The sequence below is a fragment of the Sus scrofa genome, chromosome 7, assembly GCF_054392235.1.
Source record: "Sus scrofa isolate SSC_HxYL_T2T_F1_AM1 chromosome 7, Sscrofa_HxYL_maternal_Yorkshire_Landrace_v2.0, whole genome shotgun sequence".
NCBI lineage: Eukaryota > Metazoa > Chordata > Mammalia > Artiodactyla > Suidae > Sus > Sus scrofa.
The window spans coordinates 56076650-56100870 of record NC_139389.1 but is presented as its reverse complement, the minus strand read 5'-3'; the positions used below and the strand labels follow the sequence as shown (position 1 = coordinate 56100870).

At 38.9% G+C, this 24221-nt stretch overlaps 1 protein-coding gene across 1 annotated transcript in view; it reads left to right on the top strand.

The window, feature by feature from the left end:
* The first annotated feature begins 276 nt into the window (after positions 1-276).
* The window catches only part of IREB2 (iron responsive element binding protein 2), a 50614-nt gene continuing 26669 nt past the window's right edge, over positions 277-24221 (top strand). Inside the window, 8 exon segments of the mRNA NM_001167781.2 lie at positions 277-478; positions 1903-1992; positions 17170-17335; positions 18910-19047; positions 19972-20190; positions 22472-22541; positions 23029-23212; positions 24054-24193. Of these exon segments, the coding sequence (NP_001161253.2) occupies positions 460-478; positions 1903-1992; positions 17170-17335; positions 18910-19047; positions 19972-20190; positions 22472-22541; positions 23029-23212; positions 24054-24193 (1026 nt within the window). The 5' untranslated portion in view covers positions 277-459.

Below are 24221 nucleotides of genomic sequence, written 5' to 3'. Positions count from 1 at the left end.
TCCCTCCCCCACACCGCTGGATATCCCGCTGGAGCCCTTGCACCGCTGGAGCCCTTGCACCGCTGGATCTCACAACCTCAATTAGATATTTGAAGCCGCAACTTAGTAACGGATCGCTAGGAGGGCCAAGCTAGTGCCGTGGAAGATACAGCCGCTCCAGCCTTAGCGTCCGATCGCGAGAACAGGGACGCAGGCGCAAAAAATCGCCTTCTCGCTGGCTCCGCCCCTTCTCTTTCTTTGTCTCCACGTCCGATGATCTCGCGAGAGTTGGGCGGCAAATCCCGCGAGCTCAGACCTAGACCTGGGGTCGACTCTGCGGCTCTCGCGGTGTTTGCGCGAGACTGCTCTTTTCCTTCTTCCCTTGCGGGTCCGCCTGCCTTCCTCCCCTTTTTCCCCGCCCGGCCTCCCCCTCCTTACCCCGCGGGCCCCCTCCCCGCAGGGATAATATGGTCTCCGGCGATGGACGCCCCAAGTGCAGGTTAGTTTCAGTCCGCCCCCTGGGATGTGGCAGCTGGAGACGCGCGCTTCCCGGGCTCCGGGTCCTTTGCTTCTCGCCTGGAGTAACTCGGCCGGCTCCCGGGCCCTCTGGGCTCAGGTCCTGCTCCCTTAAGGCCTGCCTGATGGGCCTCACTCTCTGCTTCCAGGCCCCGAGAGCCCGGCCTCGCCGCCCTCGCCCCGCAGCGTGACCCCATCAGGCCCGTCCGCTCCGCCGCTGGCCTCGACCAGTGGCGGCGTCAGCCTGTTGGCCCCTTCCAGAGTCTTTTTGGTACTCCTCACTTAGCACTACGGTCAGGGAGAGGCCCACTTTCGTCCTCTCCCCGCCCCCCATTTGTAAGAGATGAGGGTGGGGGCCGGCGTCTCCTTGGTTGGGTCTCTCGCAGATAGTTGTTTATTCCGCTGTCCAGCCTCAAGTCACTCCCTCTCTCTTTGCCTCTGGAAGCGGAGTGGGGGGCGGTCAAGGCCGAACACTGGTTAATCAGTTCCCAGACCATTTATTGCAGCTCTGGGTCTCCTCCGCCGCCCCCCTACCCCCAACCACCTTCTTAGCTTCCTCCTCAATAAAAAAGAGGAAAAACATTTAGTATTCCCCCAAAGTGAGCTCTGCTTATTGCTTCTCATTTCCGAGCAAGGTCCGAACAATGTTGAGGGTCCTGCCCACCCACCGCAATGAGTCTGCACAAAAGCTCTGAATGTTCTTTAACCTCAAGGCTGCCTCCCCACTACTTCAAGAATGTAGGAGTTGGGGTACATTCGCAGGAGACCCCTGGGTCTTTGTAGTTAAGCGTCAATTCATGCAAAACCAGGAAGACATGCTAATATACCCAGATGTTTTGTTTTTCACCTTTACCCTTAGTCTTAAGACCTATTAAGGTCTGACCTGATAAGTTGTTTTGGTTTGGTTTTGATTTTGTTCACGTTGTTGACTACAGTGTAAAAATCTGTCTTTTGATTATTTTTTTAAAAAAATTCTTATAGTTGTGACGGTTCTCAAATTGTCCTGTCTATATTTACGCAGGTCTTCACAAAATATACCTATACTTCTTATAAATAATTCTTATTGTCCCTTTCTAGGTATTCTTTGTTATCACATTTCAAGAGTTATTTTACCAGTTTTTAATTCGAGAAGAGTCATGGTTTAGAGTTATACTATCCAATACAGTGGACGCTAGCTACATGTAACGATTTAAATTAATTAAAATTTAAAACTCTGTTCATTGTAACCATATTTCAAGTGCTTAATAGCCACATGTGGCTAATGGCTACCTTGATAGACAGTGCAAAGAATTGAACTTTTGGACCACTGCAGAAAATTTTATTGGACAAAGCTGATTTCTAGCTATTTTTTGTTTGAATAAAGGTCCTTTGTATCTGTGTTTAATGGAAGTATAATTTTTTTTTCAGGATATGCCTTTGAGTACCTTATTGAAACATTAAATGACAGTTCACATAAGAAGTTCTTCAATGTACCTAGACTTGGAGGCACCAAGTATGGTAATGTTGCCTAAATTTTCTTGGGTTTGTTTAGATTCTAATAATAAAAATGCAGTGGTTGAGCTGAGTTGAAGAAATTGTAAATTTATTTCCACCATGTTGTAGCAGTACATCTACACATATATGTAACATTTTAAACACTCTTCTTGGGACAGCTTTTATTTGAGGAAGATGTAAGCCCATACCTTACTTCTCATTTAGACTCTAAGTTAATGTAGTAATGATTTTTCCCCCCAAAGAAACTACTAATACAATTTTAAAAAACAACAGAAACCTGACTGGTGATATTTTAGAGCTATTAAATGTATATTTTAATTCTTCAAGTGAACAGTGCCCACAGTTCTTTTTTTTTTTTTTTTTTTTTGGTCTTTTTGCCATTTCTTGGGCCGCTCCTGCGCATATGGACGTTCCCAGGCTAGGGGTCTAATCGGAGCTGGAGCTGCCAGCTTACACCAGAGCCACAGCAACGCGGGATCCGAGCCATGTCTATGACCCACACCACAGCTCACGGCAATGCAAGGCCAGGGATGGAACCCGCAACCTCATGGTTCCTAGTCGGATTCATTAACCACTGTGCCACAACGGGAACTCTAGTGCCCACAGTTCTTGATCTGCTATCCTTTGAATAGGAATCATCAACAGGGCCCACTGGTTTGAGTTGTTCACCAGGGCCTGATTTGCCCAGGCTTGTGCACCAGAACTCTTGGCAGACCTTTGCAGGCGCCTAATCAGGATCAAACCTTTCACTGAAGTCTAAGAAGAGTGAATTTGGCGGAACCCCAGAGTACTGGATGGAAGTCTTGACTTTGTTGACAACTGAGTACCTTTCTCAACCAGGCCAGTGAAGGGAAGGCCTGCTTAGAAGAGTGATTTAGATTATTCAGACTTTTCAGTGAAAACTACTTGAAAAGATAAATGCCAAATCGATTGCAGTTTTGGAGGGAGCATTTCCCTTAATCTTTTTTTAAAAACTTGTGTTAAGATTGTGTTCATGATTTTTCTGTAGGTTTTAATGGATATAAATGTTCTGGACTGCCATTAGCAGTGTTTTCTTGTACATTGTGAGAAAATATATATTGAGTGTATTTTGGTGAATATCTCTATCTTAGAATTAGGTTGCCATTTAAAAAATAAATAGTTCAGGAGTTCCCACTGTGGTGCAGGAGGTTAAGGATCTGACATTACCGCAGCTCATTTGATCCTTGGCCTGGGAACTTCCATATGCTGTGGGTATGGCCAAAAATAGATAAGTAAACAGTTTACCCAAATCCTTTATGTTGCATGTTTAGTTGCGGGGATTAGCATTAAGAGAGATTGGTCATTTTCTTAATGCCATGTAGTTTCCATTCACATTTATTTTAGCTCTTCACTGATAATGAGTTTGTATTAATTTTAAAAAGGGAACAGCTTGGTTGATTATCTACTAGAAGGATTTTTTATTTCCCTTCTTTCAAATATCTAATGATTCTGGCTGGGAAGTTTCTTAGTCCAAATTTTATAGTTTAATAAAGTAAAAGAACATATATGAGGATTTTTTTTAAAGTTGAGTATAAGTTCCTCTGTGGATAATTTGTGGAAATGCGCCTACTTGAAGATATTTCCCAAATGCAGAAAATAGTAGGAAACTACAACTGTAAAATGCATTTAAAGAGTGATTAGGAGTTCCCGTCGTGGCGCAGTGGTTAACGAATCCGACTAGGAACCATGAGGTTGCGGGTTCGATCCCTGCCCTTGCTTAGTGGGTTAAGGATCCGGCGTTCCCGTGAGCTGTGGTGTAGGTTGCAGACGCGGCTTGGATCCCGCGTTGCTGTGGCTCTGGCGTAGGCTGGTGGCTACAGCTCAAATTAGACCCCTAGCCTGGGAACCTCCATATGCCGTGGGAGCGGCCCAAGAAATAGCAACAACAACAACAACAACAAAAAAAGACAAAAGACAAAAAAAAAAAAAAAAAAAAAAAACAACAAAGCAATCCGGCGTTGCCATGAGCTGTGGTGTAGGTTGCAGACGCGGCTCGGATCCCGCATTGCTGTGGCTCTGGCATAGGCTGGTGGCTACAGCTCAAATTAGACCCCTAGCCTGGGAACCTCCATATGCCGTGGGAGCAGCCCAAGAAATAGCAAAAAAAAAAAAAAAGAGTGATTAATAATTTCAGAGCTATATTACCCCTGCAAAAAAGCTGTCATGGGCATCTGTACAGAACTGAGTTCCAGAGTACCAGGGTTTTTGTAACCATGATAAATAATAATAGTACACCTGTAAGTATAAGTGTCTTTAAGGCAAAAATTTGGTTTTTTATTTCTGTGGGGTTAAAACTTTTTTTTTTTTTTGTCTTTTTAGGGCCATAACTACAGCATGTGGAAGTTCCCAGGCTAGGTATCAAATTGGAGCCGGCCTACACCACAGCAGTGCAGGATCTAATCTACCTCTTTGACCTACACCGAAGCACACGGCAACACTGGATTCTTACTTAACCCAGGTCCTCATGGATACTAGTTGGGTTTGTTACCCCTGAGCCATGACGGGAACTCACGACATTTTTCTAACAGAGTGGTTTTATGAGAGGTTTATTAAGTAATTACCTAAATTTCTTAGTAAATACTTAGTAAGGAATAAAATTTGAAAGAACTGACTTTGAAAGGAGGAGCAACTTGAGTAGAAAACCAAAAATTCCTGTTTCATTTTTGGAAGGACCAGATTGAATGGCCTCCCAGAGATGCGTTTAGGAGACATTGCTTTGGTAATCGCCATGGTTTGGCGAACAGCAGAACTTTCTTTTCTGCTTCCCATGTTCTGGTGCCTGCCAGGCTGAGGCTCGCAGCTGTAGTATACAGTGAAGTGCTTAATGGAGAGAAAGTGTTCTCACTGTCTTATGTGTTGAGGAGGAAAGATAGTTGAGAACACCCTTCCAAGCTCCCTGCTAACTGAATCAGGAACATCTGCATCTGCAAGGAATGGGAAACCTACTGTACAATGACAGGGTTTATTTTCCTCACATATAAAGAAATCTGGATGTGGACATACTGGGATTGTATAGCACCTGTGTCATATGTCAGCAAGGACCTAGACTTCTCCCTTTTTTCTGTTTTGCTTTCACTTTTTGGGTTGCAAATAGCTGCTCTACCTCCAGGCATTATGTTCAGGCAGCCGGAAGGGCAAAACGGGAAGAACAGCCCTCCCCAGGAGCTTTTGTCTATATCTACTTGGTCAAAATGTCATTGCCACTCTCAGCTTTAAAGGTTAAAAGATGGCTATTAGGAGTTCCTGTCGTGGCGCAGTGGTTAACGAATCCAACTAGGAACCATGAGGTTGCGGGTTCGGTCCCTGACCTTGCTCAGTGGGTTAAAGGATCTGGCGTTGCCGTGAGCTGTGGTGTAGGTTGCAGACTCGGCTTGGATCCCACGTTGCTGTGGCTCTGGCGTAGGCTGGTGGCTACAGCTCCGATTGGACCCCTAGCCTGGGAACCTCCATGTGCCGTGGGAGCGGCCCAAGAAATGGCAAAAAGACAAAAAAAAAAAAAAGATGGCTATTAGCTTTCCTGCATTTGCACTAGAGAAAGGCAAGGGGTGAGTGGGTGAAATGGTTGTGAGTGAGTGAACTAGCCTAGGCTATCTGCCTCACTAACAATACCTTCCTGTATTAAGTTTGTCTTTAAATAGAATGCAACACGACTTATTTGGTTTCTGCTTTTTTACTGCCATTTTATCTTTTTGCTTCCCAAGTTTATACTCAAGGATCATATGGAAGTGGACACGTTATGCACATTGACTGCATTTTTTTTTTTTTTTTTTTTTTTTTCCTTTAGGGCAGCACCTGAGGTATATGGAGGTTCCTAGGCTAGGGGTTGAATTGGAGCTGCAGCCTCTGGCCTACACCACAGACACAGCAACGCAGGATCCGAGCCGAGTCCGTGACCTACACCACAGCTCACGGAAACGCTGGATCTTTAACCCACTGAGCAAGGCCAGGGATCGAACCCATGTCCTCTTGGGTACTAGTTGGGTTTGTTAACCACTGAGCCACAAAGGGAACTCCCCTTTTTTTTTTTTTTTTAATTTTAAAAAATTTTTTAAAATTTCATTTTATTTGTTTTGAATATTGGGCTCATTATTAGTGCAGTTAACTTTTTTTTTTTTTGTCTTTTTAGGGTCGTAGCTGTGGCGTGTGGAGGTTCCCAGGCTTGGGGTCTCATTGGAGCTGTAGCTGCCAGGCTGCGTCACAGCCACTGCAACTCCAGATCCAAGCCATGTACACCACAGCTCAAGGCAATGCCAGATCCGTAACCCACTGAGTGAGGCCAGGGATCAAACCCCCTACCTCATGGTTCCTAGTTGGATTCTTTTCCACTGAGCCACGACAGCATCTCCAACATTGAGTGCATTTTGATCTTACATGTTTTTGCTTGTGGCAAAATGCCTTTTTAATGACCTGGAGCTTCCTGTCTGGCACTCCATTGTATTGACTACAACCTTAGAGATTTTGAGTGTCTCTCTTAAATAGATCTCAATTTGAAAATACACCTGTTTGCAAGAAAGAAAAATCACTGTTGCCTGGAATAGTCAGAGACTGCTTTCTGAAGGAATTAAGACTTGAATTGATGTTACACAGAGGGGCTCATAGAGGACAGTCAGTTTTCAGGGAATTAGAATGAACAGCAAGCATGGTGAAAAACAAATGAAAATGATTTAAAAGGGAGACAGTGAAGAGACTGGCCCAGCTATATTGAAACATTTTAGAGAGTAGCTCTTGTTGGGCAAGAGTGCCTTCAGCTGGTGTTAAGCCTCAGGCCTCCTTTGTTTTTCTTTTTAGGGCCGCACCCAGAGCAAACAGAAGTTCCCAGGCTAGGGATTGAATTGGAGCTGCAGCTGCCGGCCTAAGCCACAGCCACACCAGATCTTTAACCCACTGAGTGAGGCCAGGGATCAAACCCAAATCCTTATGGATACTAGTTTGGTTCTTAACCTGCTGAGCCACAACAGGAACTTCCCACCCTTTATTTTTTCCATCCTAACTGCTTGCCTTTTAACCATAGTGCTGCTCAGTCCTATAGTACAGCTAGAACTTGGTTTTCCAAATCCTACCTTAGAATCTCTGAAAGAAATCTGTATTTAATTTTTCAGGAGAGTTTTTAATGATTGTTACAAATTAGGTTGGGATTGGAAATCAAAGACAAAAACATTACAGGCATTGTAGAAAAGGTTTCATTTGATGTGTGTGTGTACAAATATATATAAATATGCTACTTCAACAAAAATACAGTATATATATATTTGTAACCTTTTTAAAATTTAATATATCATTAACATCTTTCCGTATTGAGTACAATACCCCTTGCTATCTGATCTACTTGGTTTCTCAGTCAGGGAGCATGAGTTTGAGTGGAAATGGGTACCTGTACTTATCTATAGCGTCTAATGGCTACACAGTATTGCTAGGATGAATACATTGTAGTTCAGTTAGCAGATCTTTGAATATTGAGGTTTTCTTTTTTTAATACTGAGTTTTATTTTTTCCATTATAGCTGGTTTGCAGTGTTGTTCTGCACAGCAAGGTGACACATGTATACATTCTGAATATTGAGGTTTTTACCAGCTTTTCCCTATTTATAAATAAAGCTGCTATGTGTGTATAATAAATTTTGATGCAAGCTTATCATTATATAGAATTACTGGATTGAAAGTGTTGTTCCCTCCACCCCCATCAGGCACTTTTTACTTTTACTGTGTGTATACTGTCTTTTCCAGTCTTTGCCCTTGAGTATAAGGAACAAAAACTCACTTAATTCAGCACTCAAGTAGAAAACATGCTGTTGCAGTTTCCAGACATCCAAATGCAAAGGAAGAAAGCACAGTTAGGCTTATGGGAACTAGAATTTCTAAGCCAGAGGCCATTCTTTTTGTCCCTTAGAGGTTGCCTGTTCTCTTTATCCCTGTTTCTCTCCAGCTCACTTTATTTATTAGATACTGTGTTAATACCCAGCATAACCACTACTTGACTCACCAGCCAGTTAAAACTGTTTGTATATCTAGATGACTTTTTCACCTATTGTTTTAACCTATAGTTAACCCACAGTTTAGCTGGGCAAGTCAGGCATCTATTGCCAGTCAATTATCTTGCTGGTAGGCACACAAGTCCATGTTTTCTCATCTTGTCTCTTCCAAGGACTCTGGAAAGGGCTGGAAGTTAGGTAAGCAATGAAGTGGTTTGCTTGTGGTGCTTACATGCAATACATGACTTTTGTAAGGAGTACTTTTACCTAACATGATTTCTGTTTCGTCTACAACTATGTACTTGCCAACCCTCCACATTTTGTCCACTGGACTGTTGATTTTAACTGCTGTTGTAGACAATTTCTGTTCTAGATTAGGTCCTTTTGGTAGCTGAAAACAGACACCCACTAGCTCAAGTAAAGAAAAATTTATTTTAATGATACAGAGCTCCCAGACAAATGAAATGTGGCTATATCTCAAGAAAATGGGCAATGGTCCAGAGTTGAGGGAATTCTTTATTTTCTCTCTGAGCTTCAGATCCCCCCCCTCTTCTGCTCCTTTTACTTCATTGTAAACAAGCTGCTTCAGCCTATAACTTTATACATGCTACAAATGGCAACCTCTGTCTCTAGCTTAGTTCTTAACTTTCTGGTTCAGTCTCTGTCCTGAATGCAAATTCCTGAGAGAGGAATCTAATTGTCCTAGTGTATTTTTCCACCAGGCTGTTGGTCATTGACCTGCCAAAGGATTGGCTCTTGCTTCATTGCTATAGCCAGGGAGCAGTGGGACACTGAGCCCTGTCCATTCAGGCACCATGCAGGATGTCTGTTATGTTAGCAAATGTGCCAGATCACATGCTTACCAGGAGCAGGAGAGAAGAGTTTCTGTACCTTTATCAACGATAGATATTATTTTCCTAGTTTTCTTTAGAGCGAGTGAAAAAGAACAAGCTTAAAGAAGCAAGAATCTGTTTTCTCTTTTTGCTTTCTTTATACTCTCCATGGCAATATTAAAAAAAAAAAAATCTTTCTTGGAAATCAGTTCCATTTAACTTGGTTCCAGTTAGAAACAATACCTTGACTCTAATGAGGCATGGGCATTAGTTAATCCTTTCTCAAATCTGGGGTTACAGGTCCTTCTAGAACAGTTAATCTTTTCTCTAGGCTCTTGGTCTTGAGCAAGGTTTTTCAGTTTACCCTATAGCTACTCTGGCAGGTTCTTACCAGTTAACTCGCTCTCCTAGTCTGGACTCCAAAGATAACTTCCTTGGGGCTTCAGGCACACCTAGAATATTTGAGTGTTTCCCCTTTCCTTCAGTCTGGTGTATTTCTCTGTCATATTTATATAACTAAAGCCAGTTAACACTGCTATCTCCTATGGGTAGTTTCTTTATCTACTGTTTAAACATGGAATTACACTTTTAAGAAATAATAAAACCCTTTTACATCATCTGTCTTCACTACATTGCTTTGTGTTAGGCAGGGAAGACAGTTTTATGCAGTTGAGGAAAATGAGGCTAAAAATCTGAGTAATTTGCCTAAGGTCACATGTCTTCTAAGTGAGAAAGTTGGTCTTAAGACTCAAATCTTCTGATTTCAGACCAGCACTCCCCCTGCCCCCCCCACACCATTCTTTTGCCCAGCTTAATAATGGCAGTAATAAATTGCTAGTGTTTCTTGATTATTTACTATATCCATTCTGTAAGATAAGTTCTGTTATTATTCACTTGACCAAGGTCCCCCTGCTAAGTACCGTTACCTAGTAAATGATAGAGGAGAAACTTAAAATTTTGTGATAGTAAATAAATAAACCATGAGGATTCCTGTTGTGGCGCAGTGGAAACAAATCCGACTAGTAACCAGGAGGTTGCGGGTTAAATCCCTGGCCTCGCTTAGTCGGTTAAGGATCTGGCATTTCTGTGAGCTGTGGTGTAGATCGCAGATGAGGCTTGGATGCTACATGGCTGTGGCATAGGCCAGCATCTGTGGCTCTGATTAGACCCCTAGCCTTGGGAACCTCCCTATGCCGCAAGTGCAGCCCTAAAAAGCAAATAAATAATTGAGTAAATAAACTGTGATGTCAAAACCCATGATTGTGAAACTCCTACACTGGGGATTCCATGCTCATGCTTACAAGGGCTGTAGAAGCTCCTTAAACAAGGGAAATGGCCCTGGCTGGAATTGTGGCAAACAGGAGAGCAGATGCCTTATATAAAGGAGTAGGTGCTACTCAGTTCCAGCAGAAAGGTGGGGTTGGACTTGTAAAATTGTGATACTTCAGAAGCCAGAAATTGGAACTTTTCTGTAAAAAGTCTCTGGTTTTTCAACATTGGCAATTAAACTTTAAAATGTTAAAATCCTGCAGAACAAACAAAACATGTCTGTAGGTCAACAGTTTGTGACCTCAGCACTGAGAGTTACATTTATTGCCTAATCTTAGTAGCAGCCAATTAGCTTTAATTGGTAAGATCTGCAGGCCTTGGAACCTGGATATGCTTTTCATCAGCTGCCTCCCATGTAAAATAACTGACCTCAGCATCTTTTTTTAAAGCCTGAACCACCTGTTGGATCTTCCACTGAGTAATTGATCGTAATTGATCAAAAATATGTATATTTTGTTAGTGACTCATTTCAGGCGTGTGATAGCATAAATTATCATACTTTTTCAGTTTAAGTTACAAGCTTGTTCTGTTTCCCCACATGTCTTTTTCATTACCTATCCTCAGAGGATTAGCTTCCCAGATTCATAGGGTTCTGCAAATTGCTGATTAGAAGAGGCAGTATTAATCCAGCCCAGTTTTTTGCTTGGTACATGGCATCTCTCAACAGTGCTGTTTAATTCATTCAGCTAACATTGAGTACTCACTTGTTTCTGGCAAGTGAAAGAGGACTAAGATAGCATCTTTGTGCTGAAGAAAGCACACAGTTTAGTAATGGAAAATATGTATGTACAGTGCTTTATTATGTTGTAGCAGTTTCAGTCCAACCAGGAGATAGAATGAGGGAAGTTTAATATAAATAATGACTAACTGTAATGCAAGAGTAATTGTAAGATGTAAGGAGATTCGATATGGTACTATAGGGCTGACAATACTCCAGGAAGAACAAATTGGAAGAGGTTCAAACCTCATTGGAGAAGGTGTGGTTCAGCTTATTAGCAGAGAAGTTTGCTCGTTTAGCCAGTCTGGAGTTGCTGGACAGGCAGTAGGCCATCCTTTGGAGTACAGGCAGGTACCTAGGCAACCAGCAACTGCTAGTGTGGGCGTGTATTAAGAGAACAGATGCTGGCAGGGGCAGGAGCCCTTCAGAGTACATGGGCCATGTGGGGGGGCTTGCAGAAGCAGCAGCAGCTCAATGTGTAACTCTGGGCAGCTTGCAGGGGAAGTCCAGATCCTGGCAGAAAAAAGATTATTGGTATCTTAGAGGCTGGCTACCAAGAGAGAAATAAGAAATAAATTATTTTTGTTTAGGAGAAGGGGGTGTTTATTTGCATCTTCCCTTGCTGTAGACCTCTAGTAGTTACTATGAAATAAGACAAATCTGCAAGTTATTGCACCTTAATGACAGTGATTTGTGATTTGTTTTTTCTTAGGGCACTCTTACCTGAAAATCACTTTTAATACTAATCTTCAAATGATAGAGTTAAAAACCACTGAGACCACTGAAATTATAACAAAAGAGTAGCCCTGCCCCAAATAATATTCTCTGCAGGCAATATTACTTTTAATTCTTTTGGCTTTTTTGGTAATTGCCTCCATATTATTAGCCTTGCTTATATAGCTGTTTCTTGATTTTTTTCAGTTTTAGACTCTCACCAATGAGAATTTGGGACTTTTCCTCTCTCCTACATATATCTCATATACCTCTTCATAGGATAGTTATAATTTTTGCTTAAGTCATTTTTCAGTTGCTTAAATTATCATGACTGTATATTCTCAGCCAATCCATGTAGTTGATGATTGCATCTCATTTCTCTTACAACTTTTTTTTTTTTTCCGGAATTAATGAGTCTTTTTTTGTTTGCTTGGTTTTCTGTGCCCTTATCAATAATTCTCCAAAAGAACTAAACTGCTCCTGGGATAATCAGGTAAAATCTATCAATTTTTTCCCCTTCTTTTGGCAGCATCCCATTTGGACTTCATCTTCTGTTCCGTTTGAGACTAATTGCACTGTGGCTCACACAGCATTGCCCTGGAAGAGTCTTTGCTCTTTCCTGTGTTAGAGATTCTATTTCCTAGATTTCATGGTTTTAAAATTTTCCTTTATTTCCCTATTTTATAGAACTTATCCCAGTAGTTTCCTAAGAAAGAGTGCCTGAGAAGTAAATTTTTGTGAACTTGTCTGATTAATTGATAGTTTACCTGTGTACAGATTTCTAGCTTGGAAATTGATTTCACCTGGAATTTTGAAGGCATTGTTATATTGCCTTCCAGCTTCTCACACTCCTCTTAAGAAATCCCGACTATCCTGTTTCCTGGTCTTTGTTTCTGATTGTCTTTCCTCTATGTAGACATGTGCTCTCAGCTTTCTCTATTCTGCTCAGTCCATTACCATCAAACCAACCAATTTCCAAAATTTTGTTAGTTTTGCTTCCTCCTATTTCTTTGTTCCTGTGGATTTATAACTTTTTTCTTTCTTTCTTTCTTTCTTTTTTTTTTTTTTTGCTTTTTAGGGCCACACTGGAGGCATATAGAGATTCCCAGGCTAGGGGTCAACTCAGAGCTACAGCTGCCGGCCTACACCGCAGCCACAGCGACTCAGGATCCAAGCCACATCTGCGACCTACACACAGCTTATGGCAATGCCAGATCCTTAATCCACTGAGCGAGGCCATGGGTGGAACCCGAATCCTCATGGATCCTAGTCCAGCCATGATGGGAACTCCTAACTTTTTTTCTTTACTATTATCTTAGTGGGTTTCAGGAGGGAGTGGAGATAATTACTCGTGTTTATTTTTACTAGAAATCTGACAAAATACTTTCTAGAAAGATACTTTAAACAAAAAAATTCCTGATATTGTTTTTCCAGAATAATTAACCAAATAGGAAGTTAATTTTTTGTGTTTGCTTCTATGATAATATTTTATTTCTCATTATTTCCCCATGCTCTATTAAAAAAAAAGTCCCCCTTGGTTTTGGGGGCTTGTGTTTTCAAACAAGATAAGAGTGGAAACTAATATTTGTTAATTACCTACTATTTGTCATAATGTTTGTTTGAGCGTTTTGCATGTACTAGATAGATGATGAGGTAAGAGAGTCTTCACATCTCCGTTACATAGCTGGCATTCTCGTTTTAAGTGCGAAAATGAATCAACTTGAGTAGCTTTCCAAAGGTCATACCTATTGTAAATAGCAAATACTAGCTTTCAGTCTAGTGTTTCTGATTCTATAGTCCTTTATCCTCTTTACTTATAACTTCATTAACCTTTAATTTGTGTTTTTAAAAATTGCAAGCATAAAAGTGGGCTGAAAATGGTATAATAATCCATCATATATTTGTCAGCCAGTTATCAACGTTTTGCCAGTCTTTTGTTTCAACTATCCCATCATTTTTTAAAATCTGTAAATGTACTCTAATATATGTCTCTGTTGTACAAAAAGACTTAACACCACCATAATCTCAGTACATTTATTATAGCTAAGTTAACAGTAATTCCTTAATACTGGGATTTAAAACCCAGTCTATATTCAGATTTCTTTGGCTATCTCAAAAATATATTTCTACAGTTGGTTTGTTCTCACAGTATCCAAATAGGATCCACACATAGCATTTGGTCTTCGTGTTTCTTAAATCTCTTTTAATCTATAATATTCATCCTCTCTCCCTTTTCCATGTCATTTTTATGTTGAAGAAACAAGATCCTTTATTCTGTAGAATGTACCACATTCTGGATTTGATTGCTTCTTCATGGTTTCATTTTACTGTTGTACTATACCCCATATTTCCTGTTAACTGGAAGTTAGAGCTGGATGTTTGTTTAGATTCAGGTTTATTTATGTATCTATTTATTTTTGCAAAGAACATTTCATAGTTGGTGCTTGTATATCCTATTTCATCAGGAGGCAAATAATACCTATAATGTCCCACTTTTAATCAGGTATGGTTGTTCTCAGCTTGATCCATTCATTGTAAGTTCCCCATTAAAATATTACCTGATGATTTTAGCATCCATTTATGATTATTATATATATAGGTCCATTATTTCATTAGGTATTGCACATTGGTGATTTTTCTAATTACATCATTGCCCTTCTACATTTATTAGCTGTAATTCTTCTATAACAAGGAACTTTCTCTTCTTAACTATTTGGTTACTTGCTTGAGATCAGGAAAGACAAGACTAATAATTGATTTTTCTCCCCCTTTATTTGTCATTTCTCAGAGTAATAAGCTTCTGTAGCCAGAGCGTCTTCATGAACTAAGGATTATTTATGTATTTGGTATATTTCAGTGTATTACAATCATTATTCATTTTGATGCTCAAATTGATCCATTAGTGTTCCCATGGTTTCTGACGCAAAGTTCCAGGCTCATTTTATACATAGCCTTTCCCAAACATGGAACCAACTCCTTCTCCAAGGAACTCTGTCTTTTTTGGGGGCGGGTCACCTACGGCCTATGGAAGTTTCCGGTCCAGATGTCAAATCAGAGCTATAGCTGCTGGCCTACACCCAGCCACAGCAATGAAGGATCTGAGCCATGTCTGCGACCTATACCACAGCTACAGCAATGCCATTAGCCCACTTATCGAGGCCAGGGATTGAACCTGCATCTTCATGGATACTAGTTGGATTCATTTCTGCTGAGCCACAAGGAGAACTCCTTGGTTCTTTAAGAACGGGATAGTATTCAGAAACAGCAAGCTGAGTTGTTAGGGGTTCGTCACTATTGGATTGTTACCTTTTTAGGCATTTTCACTTGACAGAAATAGAAGGTACGTACCTATTTTTAAGAAAGAAAAAAAATCATGTTTGTACTCAGGATACCAATTGAAATGTAACTTTTTCAAAATTTAGCTACTCTCTTTTTATACTTATACATCATTACTCTTAAATCTTTGTTCCCAGCCGTAGTAACAAAGTATTTTTTACTTTGTTCTCATTATATATATGACAGTTTCAAAATTATGGTATCAGTACTGATGACTGAATATAATTTGTTTTCTTTGTGGTCTTTTTGTCCTTGTATATATCCCGCTAGGGAGATACAACCAAAATACTGTATGGGACATAAACTAGGTTTTTTATTTTATCTTTTCATTGTTCTTTTTTGGGGGAGGAAAGTATATATTATTATATATTTAATATATAATATATATATTTAATATATTTTAAATTATATAGGTTAAATTTTATATTTAATATATGTTCTTATATTTTTTTTACTCCCTTTCTTACCAAAAAGGTATATACTGTAAACATTGTTTTGCACTTCTTTTTCTTTTAATGATGTAATCTGAAGATCACTTCTTATAAGCATGTAGAGATCATTATTCCTTTAAACAGCTGCATAGTGGGAGTTCCCATTGTGGTGCAGCAGAAACAAATCCGACTAGTATCATTGAGGATGTCGGTTCCACCCCTGGCCTTGCTCAGTGGGTCAGGGATCTGGCATTGCCATGAGCTGTGGATGAGTCTCAGATCCTGCGTTGCTGTGGCTGTGGTGTAGGCTGGCAGCTGTAGCTCTGATTTGACCCCTAGCCTGGAAACCTCCATATGCTGCGGGCATGACCCTAAAAAGCAAAAATAAAACAAAATAAACAGCTGCATAGTAATTTGTTATGTATGCTGTGATTTATTCAACTAATGTACTGATTCAGTCTTCTCTCTCTTTTTTTTTTTTTTCCCGGCTGCATCCATGGCATATGGAAGCTCCCTGACTGACCAAGGATGGAATCTGAGCCACAGCTGTGACCTATGCCACAGCTTTGGCAACGCTGGATCCTTGAATACTGTACCAGGCCAGGGATCAAACCCTCGCTGCCTCAGAGACAATGCCGGGTCCTTAACCTACTGCACCACAGCAGGAACTCTCAGCCTTCCCTTTTAAGTCCTAAGGAAATAGTTTTATATGGCAGAATTCGGTGTGAGAATTTAAACTTTAGCCAATTTTTTTTTTTTTTTTTTGTCTTTTGTCTTTTTTGTTGTTATTGTTGCTATTTCTTGGGCCGCTCCCGCGGCATATGGAGGTTCCCAGGCTAGGGGTTGAATCTCGGAGCTGTAGCCACCGGCCTACGCCAGAGCCACAGCAACGCGGGATCCGAGCCGCGTCTGCAACCTACACCACAGCTCACGGCAATGCCGGATCGTTAACCCACTGAGCAAGGGCAGGGATCGAACCCGCAACCTCATGGTTCCTAGTCGGATTCGTTAACCACTGCGCCACGATGGGAACTCCTAAACTTTAGCCAATTTTGATGAAAATCTTTTGAATTTGTTACTAACTTTTACACAGTTAAACCATTTTTTGCCGTAATAGTGATTTTTCATTACTGTGTTTAATTCTAATTTTCTCTGCTTTTCAGTTTTTGTCTTCCCTGAATGTATTTTTCAGTCTCATATGCCCAGATCAGTACAGCTCTTGTTTAAGGTTTTATCTCTGCTTTTTCTGGGTCTCAGCTTACATATAGGAAAGTTAAATTTATAAAAAGCCTGGTATTAACAAGAATGGTGTTTCACTCCCTGTTATACTAGACTAAAAAAAATTAAAAAAAATTTTTTTTTAGGGCCGCACCCAGAGCATATGGAAATTCCTAGGCTATGAGTTGAATCAGAGCCACAGCCTCCCGCCTACTCCTCACTTGTGGCAATGCCAGATTCTTAACCCATTTAGGCCAGGGATCAACCCGAATCCTCATAGATACTAGTTGGATTAACCCACTAAGCTACAATGGGAACGCCTAAAAATTTTTTTATATTGAGGTAAAGTTCATTTAAAATACATGTTAGTTTCAGTTATATGACACAGTGCTTCCCTTATGTGTATTTTTTCAGTTTGTATTCTATTATAGGTTACCATATGATATTGAATGTAATTCCCTATGTTCTACAGCAAATCCTTGTTGCTTATCAACTATACTAAAATTTTTTTCAAGAAAACAATGCATCTGTGTCTTTAACATTTCGCTACTGTAATTTTTACAATATGTAATTATGACTATCCCTTATTAATAGCGATTTCTCTTGAATCAGATGTTCTGCCTTACTCAATACGGGTCCTGTTGGAAGCTGCTGTGCGAAATTGTGATGGCTTTTTAATGAAAAAGGAAGATGTTATGAACATTTTAGACTGGAAAACCAAACAAAGCAATGTTGAAGTGCCCTTTTTCCCTGGCCGTGTTCTTCTTCAAGATTTTACGTGAGTGATAGGTTTATTTTTCATTGATAAGTTTTCAGTGTTCCCTTTTTAAAATTCAGTCTCCTTGATGGCTCTCTTGTTTCTTAATTGCGAAGATTAGTTTATAAATTTTTTAAAAGTTGACTTTTCTAAACTGAAGAAATTTGTTAAAAATTAGGCGCTTATTTTTTTGTACCATATATTTAAAAATTACTTTTACTTTACTGCCTATTTGTCATCTTCACCTAGTCAGTAGGCTTCTCAAATTTAACTTGTTCAAAACTTCACTGCTCAGCCCACCTCTCACCTATTCCTTTCACAGTTTTTCTGTCCTAGTGAATGGCACTTTAGTCTCCCATTTGTTTAGGGTAAAAATCTAGAAGTTAACCTTAATTCCTATCTTTTCCTTAATATGTAATCCAGTCTGTGAGCAGGTTCTGTCAGCTCTACCTTTGAAATGGAGATAGCCAAATACTTCTTACCATCTATCTTCACCACCATCATCGTGATTCTAGCCCCATTCTCACTTACCTCAAATGTAATAGTCTCTTAACTGATACTCCTGCTTCCATACTTGGAATGTATAGTCTTATATTTTCATGGTAGATGAAGTGACTTGGTTAAAAAATGTTAATTGGGATTCCTACTAAAAAATGTTAATTGGGTTAAGAATCTGACTGCAGCAGCTTGGGTTGCTGCAGAGGCGTGGATGGATTCAATCCTTGGCCCCTCGCAGTGGGTTAAAGGATCTGGCGTTGGCCACAGCCGTGGCTTAGGTTGCAGTTGCGCCTCAGATTCAGTCCCTGGCTGGGAACTTCTGTGTGCCGTGGGTGCAGCCATTTAAAAAATTTAATCAAGGTCATATCATTTCCCCATTCTCCAGTTGACTTCCGTCCACTTAGGATAAAATCCAGAGTCTATTTATCATAACCTGAAAGACTTTGAAGGAGGCATAGGCGTTGTTAGCTAGACAAATGAGAATATCCCCTTTACCCATCACCCAAATCTGGGTTGTATGCTCCTTCTCTGTGTACCGTGTATATGCTGCCACTATAGTACTTAAGATACTATTCTATAATCACTAGTTTATCTTCCTTGCAAATTCCTTGAGAGCAGTTATTGTCCCTTATTTTGTCTTGTGCCATTGGTGCCTAGCACACTGAAGGCATTTGGTAAATGCTTGTTATATAGTTGACTAGAGATGTATATTTATATTCATATATTTAGTGGATAGCTTTGGAGACAAGAAGGCACTGGAGTGAAGGGGTTGGAGCTGTGGAAAAGGGAGAGGGTATCTTAAAATTTAAGGCAAGAGAAAGAATTCTATAGGCAGTTGACGTTCTCTTATGCCTCTAAAAATCATCTCATTGTTTTTGGCACATCTACCTTTTAACACTCCAGTTCTCAGATAATATTTAATATTTTCATTAAACCAGTATACATCTAACTTTGGATAACTGGTAAATTATCAAACATGATTGCAAACTAAAAAGGGATATTTTTAAAATTTAAAAATGAATAAATGCATGTTGATCATTTGAGCATATATAAGAAGAACAGTTAGAACTGTAAGTTGATATTCCTTTATTTTTTAGTGGAATACCGGCAATGGTGGATTTTGCTGCTATGAGGGAGGCAGTGAAAACTCTTGGAGGTGATCCTAAGAAAGTCCATCCTGCCTGTCCAACAGATCTCACGGTTGACCATTCTTTACAGATTGACTTCAACAAATGGTATGTTAGATATTTATATTTATAAAGACATCCATGCAAGTTAACTGACAGCCAATTTACTGGGATTGTATGGTATAGAAGAAAGGAAATAAGATAATTTGTCCAGCCTAAAATTTGCTACATTTGGTGTTGACTAATATACAAAAGAAAAACTATTGAAAAGTTTATGTATTGGTGAGGTTTTTTTGGGTTTTTTTTGTTTTTTTTTTTTTTAACTCAGTGTATGTTTTTCATGTTTGTATACCATATGTTCCATGTTCTGCTACCATATGTTATAAAAATGTATAAGCCTACAACCTGCTTTTTGGAGTGAAATGTCTGAAATAAGGCTTTATCTCCTTTTTGTTTTCTCACTTCCCTTCCAGAGAGAACCTAAAGATGTGAGCCGTGAATGTCTTTAAATTGGTGATTGAAAGCACTGAGCTTACTACAGCTCTGTTTTCCTTCCTCTGAAATAAATTTCTTTTATTTAAAAGGTCCCTTTGACCAAAGTCAAACCAGAGAATACGTGATTCTGTCTTCACGCACCAGCTTTCTTTTACATTCTCTGGAGTAATGAAATAAGACTATAATTTATTAAAACCCATGAGAGTTTTTGCCTTCTAGATTAAATTGTGACTCTGAGCTTCTTTTGTTAGATGAAAAAAATATATTTTAGTACTTGGCTAAAGTTTTTTAAATTGTTAAAGAAATATATGGAAATGATTTTAATAGGCACTTAGAATTATTTGTTTCCATTTAAATTACTTGTCTTTTTTTAATATAATCTGAGATTTGCTTTTGAAACCTGAATTAAATGACATTAACCTTTGAATAACATTCAGTTCTTACATTCAGGTAGCATTGCTAGTGTGTGCTTTTTGAAGAGCCAAATTTCTGTCACTTTTAAATAATTTTATTTTGTTTCCTTTTTTGGAACGATAGTGCAATACAGAATGCTCCAAATCCTGGAGGTGGTGACCTACAGAAAGCAGGAAAGCTCTCTCCACTTAGAGTTCAGCCTAAGAAGCTTCCCTGCAGAGGCCAGACTGCCTGCCGAGGATCATGTGATTCTGGAGACCTAGGCCGAAACTCAGGAAAATTTTCTTCGCAGATTGAAAACACACCCATTCTGTGTCCTTTTCATTTGCAACCAGTGCCTGAGTATGAGATGTTTTTTTAAAATATTTATTAGTGCCAGGCTATTTTTCAGTTAAGGAAATCACCTTTATTCTCCTTCTCTTCCTGATCCCTATTATGTTGCCTTCATACTTACTGTGCTTCCTCTTGCACCGAAAGAGCAAAGTTAATTAAAATGGTAGTCTCTAAATATATTACTTAGTTCTATTCCTTTGAAAGAAAACTTTTCTTAAGAATTTTTTATAAATATATTTAATTTTTGTAACTAATGTAAATAGAAAAATATCTTAAACTGTAAATTTTTTATTTTAGTGAATTTGTACCATTCACATGCACATGATTTATGCAGATGTCTTTTGTGAAATCCCTATATATGTGTATTTTTTTACTTTTTCTTTTTCAGCTGTACCTGCAGCATATGGAAATTCCCAGGCGAGGGATCGAATCCATGCTGGAGCTGCAGCCTACACCTCAGCTGTGTCCATCAATGCCAGATCACTGTGGCCCTAAAAAGCAAAAAACAAAACAATAAAACCACATTTAAGATATAGACTAGCTCAGAATAACATCAACACATTATTTCATAAGTGTGGAATAATACATTAATTCACTTGTATCTAAACTGGATCTTTCAGGTTCTGGGTAGTTCTAAATTTTGTGTTCACTATTTCTGTAAAGCCTCAGGTTACAGTGACCTTAATTGTTCCTCCTCTCTAAAAATTCAATATAATTTGTGGGTCCTTTGCCATCAGATTATGACAGTTTTATGTAAGTCCTCATTTCTCCTACCTAGTTGTCCTAATTGTTAGGGGTGTGTTGACTTTTGAGAATAACATCTCGTATTATACAGAAATTAATTTCCTGAAAAAGATTTGTTGATTCAAAAATCATTGATTTTCTTGGTCATCTTTTTATAACTGGCAGAGTATGAAGTGCTAAGACAGTGTGTTTTTATTTCTTTTCTTTTCTTTTTTTTTTTTTTTTTTTGTCTTTTTTTGAGAGCCACACCCGCAGCGTATGGAGGTTCCCAGGCTAGGGGTCTAATCAGAGCTACAGCTGCCGGCCTACGCCACAGCCACAGCAGTGCCAAATCCTTAACCCGCTGTGGGAAGCCAGGGATCAAACTCACAACCTAGTCAGTCGTTTCTGCTGTGCCACGATGGGAACTCTGTAGTTTTATTTCTAAAACTCCAATCTGGTGTAACATTTTCCCTCAATTTTGACTCTATAAATTACTAAGTATTAAGATGGGATATGTTATAGTCCCTGGCTGTATGAAAATAGTAACTCTTTGATGTACTTTAATGCGTCAGTGAAGTACTAATTATAGGCTCGAACAGGAAATTGAGGGGTGGAGTGTTGGGAGCATACATTTGACACTTGAAATCACCCTAATTTGATGTCAGGTTATGAGCTAGTAAATGTATGGCACTTTGTAGTTGTATGTGCTATGAAAGGTCAAATAATTGGAATGACTCTAGAAAGCTGTGTTCCCTTAGGTCCTAAGAAAAATCCCATTAAGATGTGCTGTGGCTACAGATGATCACTCAGCAATGAATTATTAAAGTAATCTTTGTTAAAAGTTGACAGTTAAGCAGCTATAATTATCTGGACCCTGGAGGGCATGTATAATTTAAGTTATATTGATATTCTAGTCAATACTTAAATCACCATCTGGCAGGTGAAATAACTTAAAGCTGTTAGAAATAATTTTTTTAAAAATAACAATTAGATAAAAATAGCTTCCAAAAAAAATGGCACTATGTTTACTGCTTGGCATTGAATTGTTTTTATCTCTTCGTTTAATTCATGTAAAATGTATTTGTAATCCATATAAACTACTATTTGTACATAAGATAGAACCTTCCATTTGGAGTGAGATGAATACAAGATTTTTGCCAAACACTGTTTGTAAACTAAAATGATGTTGCGTTATTCTTTGTCATTGCTGCATATGGATAATCAACAAGCATCTCCTGGTTTAACTGGCACAAGAGCCAAGTGGGTAGAAATATACATGCTATTTACCGTCTTTATTCCTTGCTAAGGAAAATCCAGCAAAGCTTGCCATGCTACTTTTAATATTTTAGCCAAGTGTCATAATAATGCATATTAAATACAGTTTAGGACTCTGGTGTGGATGTGGCTTTGTGATACCCAGTAAAATAATAAGTCCTTGCAACTTGTTACTTAAAGCAGTTCTTCCTTGATTTTTAAAATATGTTTTTATGTAAGTGCATAATAATGAAGACTTAGAAATATCTTTTCTCTAATACATGCATTTAATACCTGTTCTTCTTTTTAGACCTGAAACAGTATTAAAAAATCAAGAAGTAGAATTTGGCAGAAATCGAGAGAGGCTTCAATTTTTCAAGGTATAAATGACTTGGAAATCTTTTAACTGGAATTTATAAAATGCTGTATGATTTTTATGTCTTTAGAAGTTTTTAAACCCTAGCAGTAGAACCCTCTTTTATTTTTTTTTTCTTCAAATAAAATCTTAATCAGAAACTCTAGTGTATAACAAAATATAAAAACAGAATGGGTCTAATTCAAGTGAGCTTGGAGAATCTTGTACTTGGGCCTTCCCCTTTTCCCACCCCTGAGAATCCTTGAAACATAGTCAAAAACTACTCTTTATTTGGAATTTGGGGGCATTTTCTTTTGACTTAATTTTGTTTTAATCTGCAAAATGAATATTTAGGTTTAGTATCTGCATATTTATTTTTAAGTAGGTACTATAAACTTTGACCATGTTGAACATTGGTAAAATATTTTTAATGTCAGTATTTATTTGTATGTTGGCACTAATTTAGATAATATACTAACAGTTGGATTTCTTACATTTAAACAAAAATATAGTGGAGTTCAAGAGTTTTTAAGAATGTGGCTGTAATCCCTCCTGGAACTGGAATGGCTCATCAAGTAAACTTAGAGTATTTGTCGAGAGTGGTTTTTGAAGAAAAGGACCTCCTCTTCCCGGACAGTGTTGTTGGAACAGATTCTCATATAACCATGGTGAATGGTTTGGGGATTCTGGGGTGGGGTAAGTAAGTGACTAAATATATTTAATTGTTTTGGGGACAGGATGTCAGGAACATTATGAAAGAAAATAAAGAGCAGGGTCTTACCAGCCTATTTGAAGCTATTTTTTCATTTATAATGATAGCAACAAAAATAAGTCTTAATTCAAGTGTGGTGTAAGAGAATTTATGAAAAGAAATGTGTACAGTGCCCAGCACAGCACTGCCATTTGTGGAATGATTAGTGATGATAATGATGTCTCTGATGGTGATGTGGTTACTCCCTTGTTTAAAGTCCTTCAAGGACTTCTCCTGGCCTTCTTTATAAATCCGCATTTCTTCACAATTTATATAAGGCCCTTCACAATCTGGCGCCTCTTTGATGTTTAGCCAAACATATCTTAGAGACTAGTGGTTTATTCCCCGAGTGTGCTGTGCTCTTATACCTCATGGCTTTGTGCAGGCTATTCCCCTCTGGCAGAATATATTTACTCTTTTACAGGGTGTTATCATTGTTGTCTTTTTTGACTTCATCATTAGACAGAGCTTCTTGAGGTTAACAGGGGCTGGGTTCTATTCATATCTGTATCTTGAGCATAATACAGTACTTAGCATAAGAAATACTAAATGTTTTCTGAATTTAATATAAACGTAAAAGTGAGTTTTTTCAACCATGTGCATGGAGTCATTCTGTGAAGAAGATTTGGGTTCTCTATTTACAGTAATGGCATTGTAGCAATTCTGTGTAAGGTACTTAACTATATAAGACAAACTCATGAAACACCCAGAGGTTTAGATGTTACAAAGGTAACTTAAATTATCTTTAAATGTACTGTGCTCATACACCTGCCTTTATTACATTAGGGGTTGGAGGCATCGAAACCGAAGCAGTTATGCTTGGTCTGCCAGTTTCTCTTACTTTACCAGAGGTGGTTGGATGTGAATTAACTGGCTCATCAAATCCTTTTGTTACATCCATAGATGTTGTTCTTGGCATTACAAAGGTAAGCTAACATTGTGCCAACTGTATAA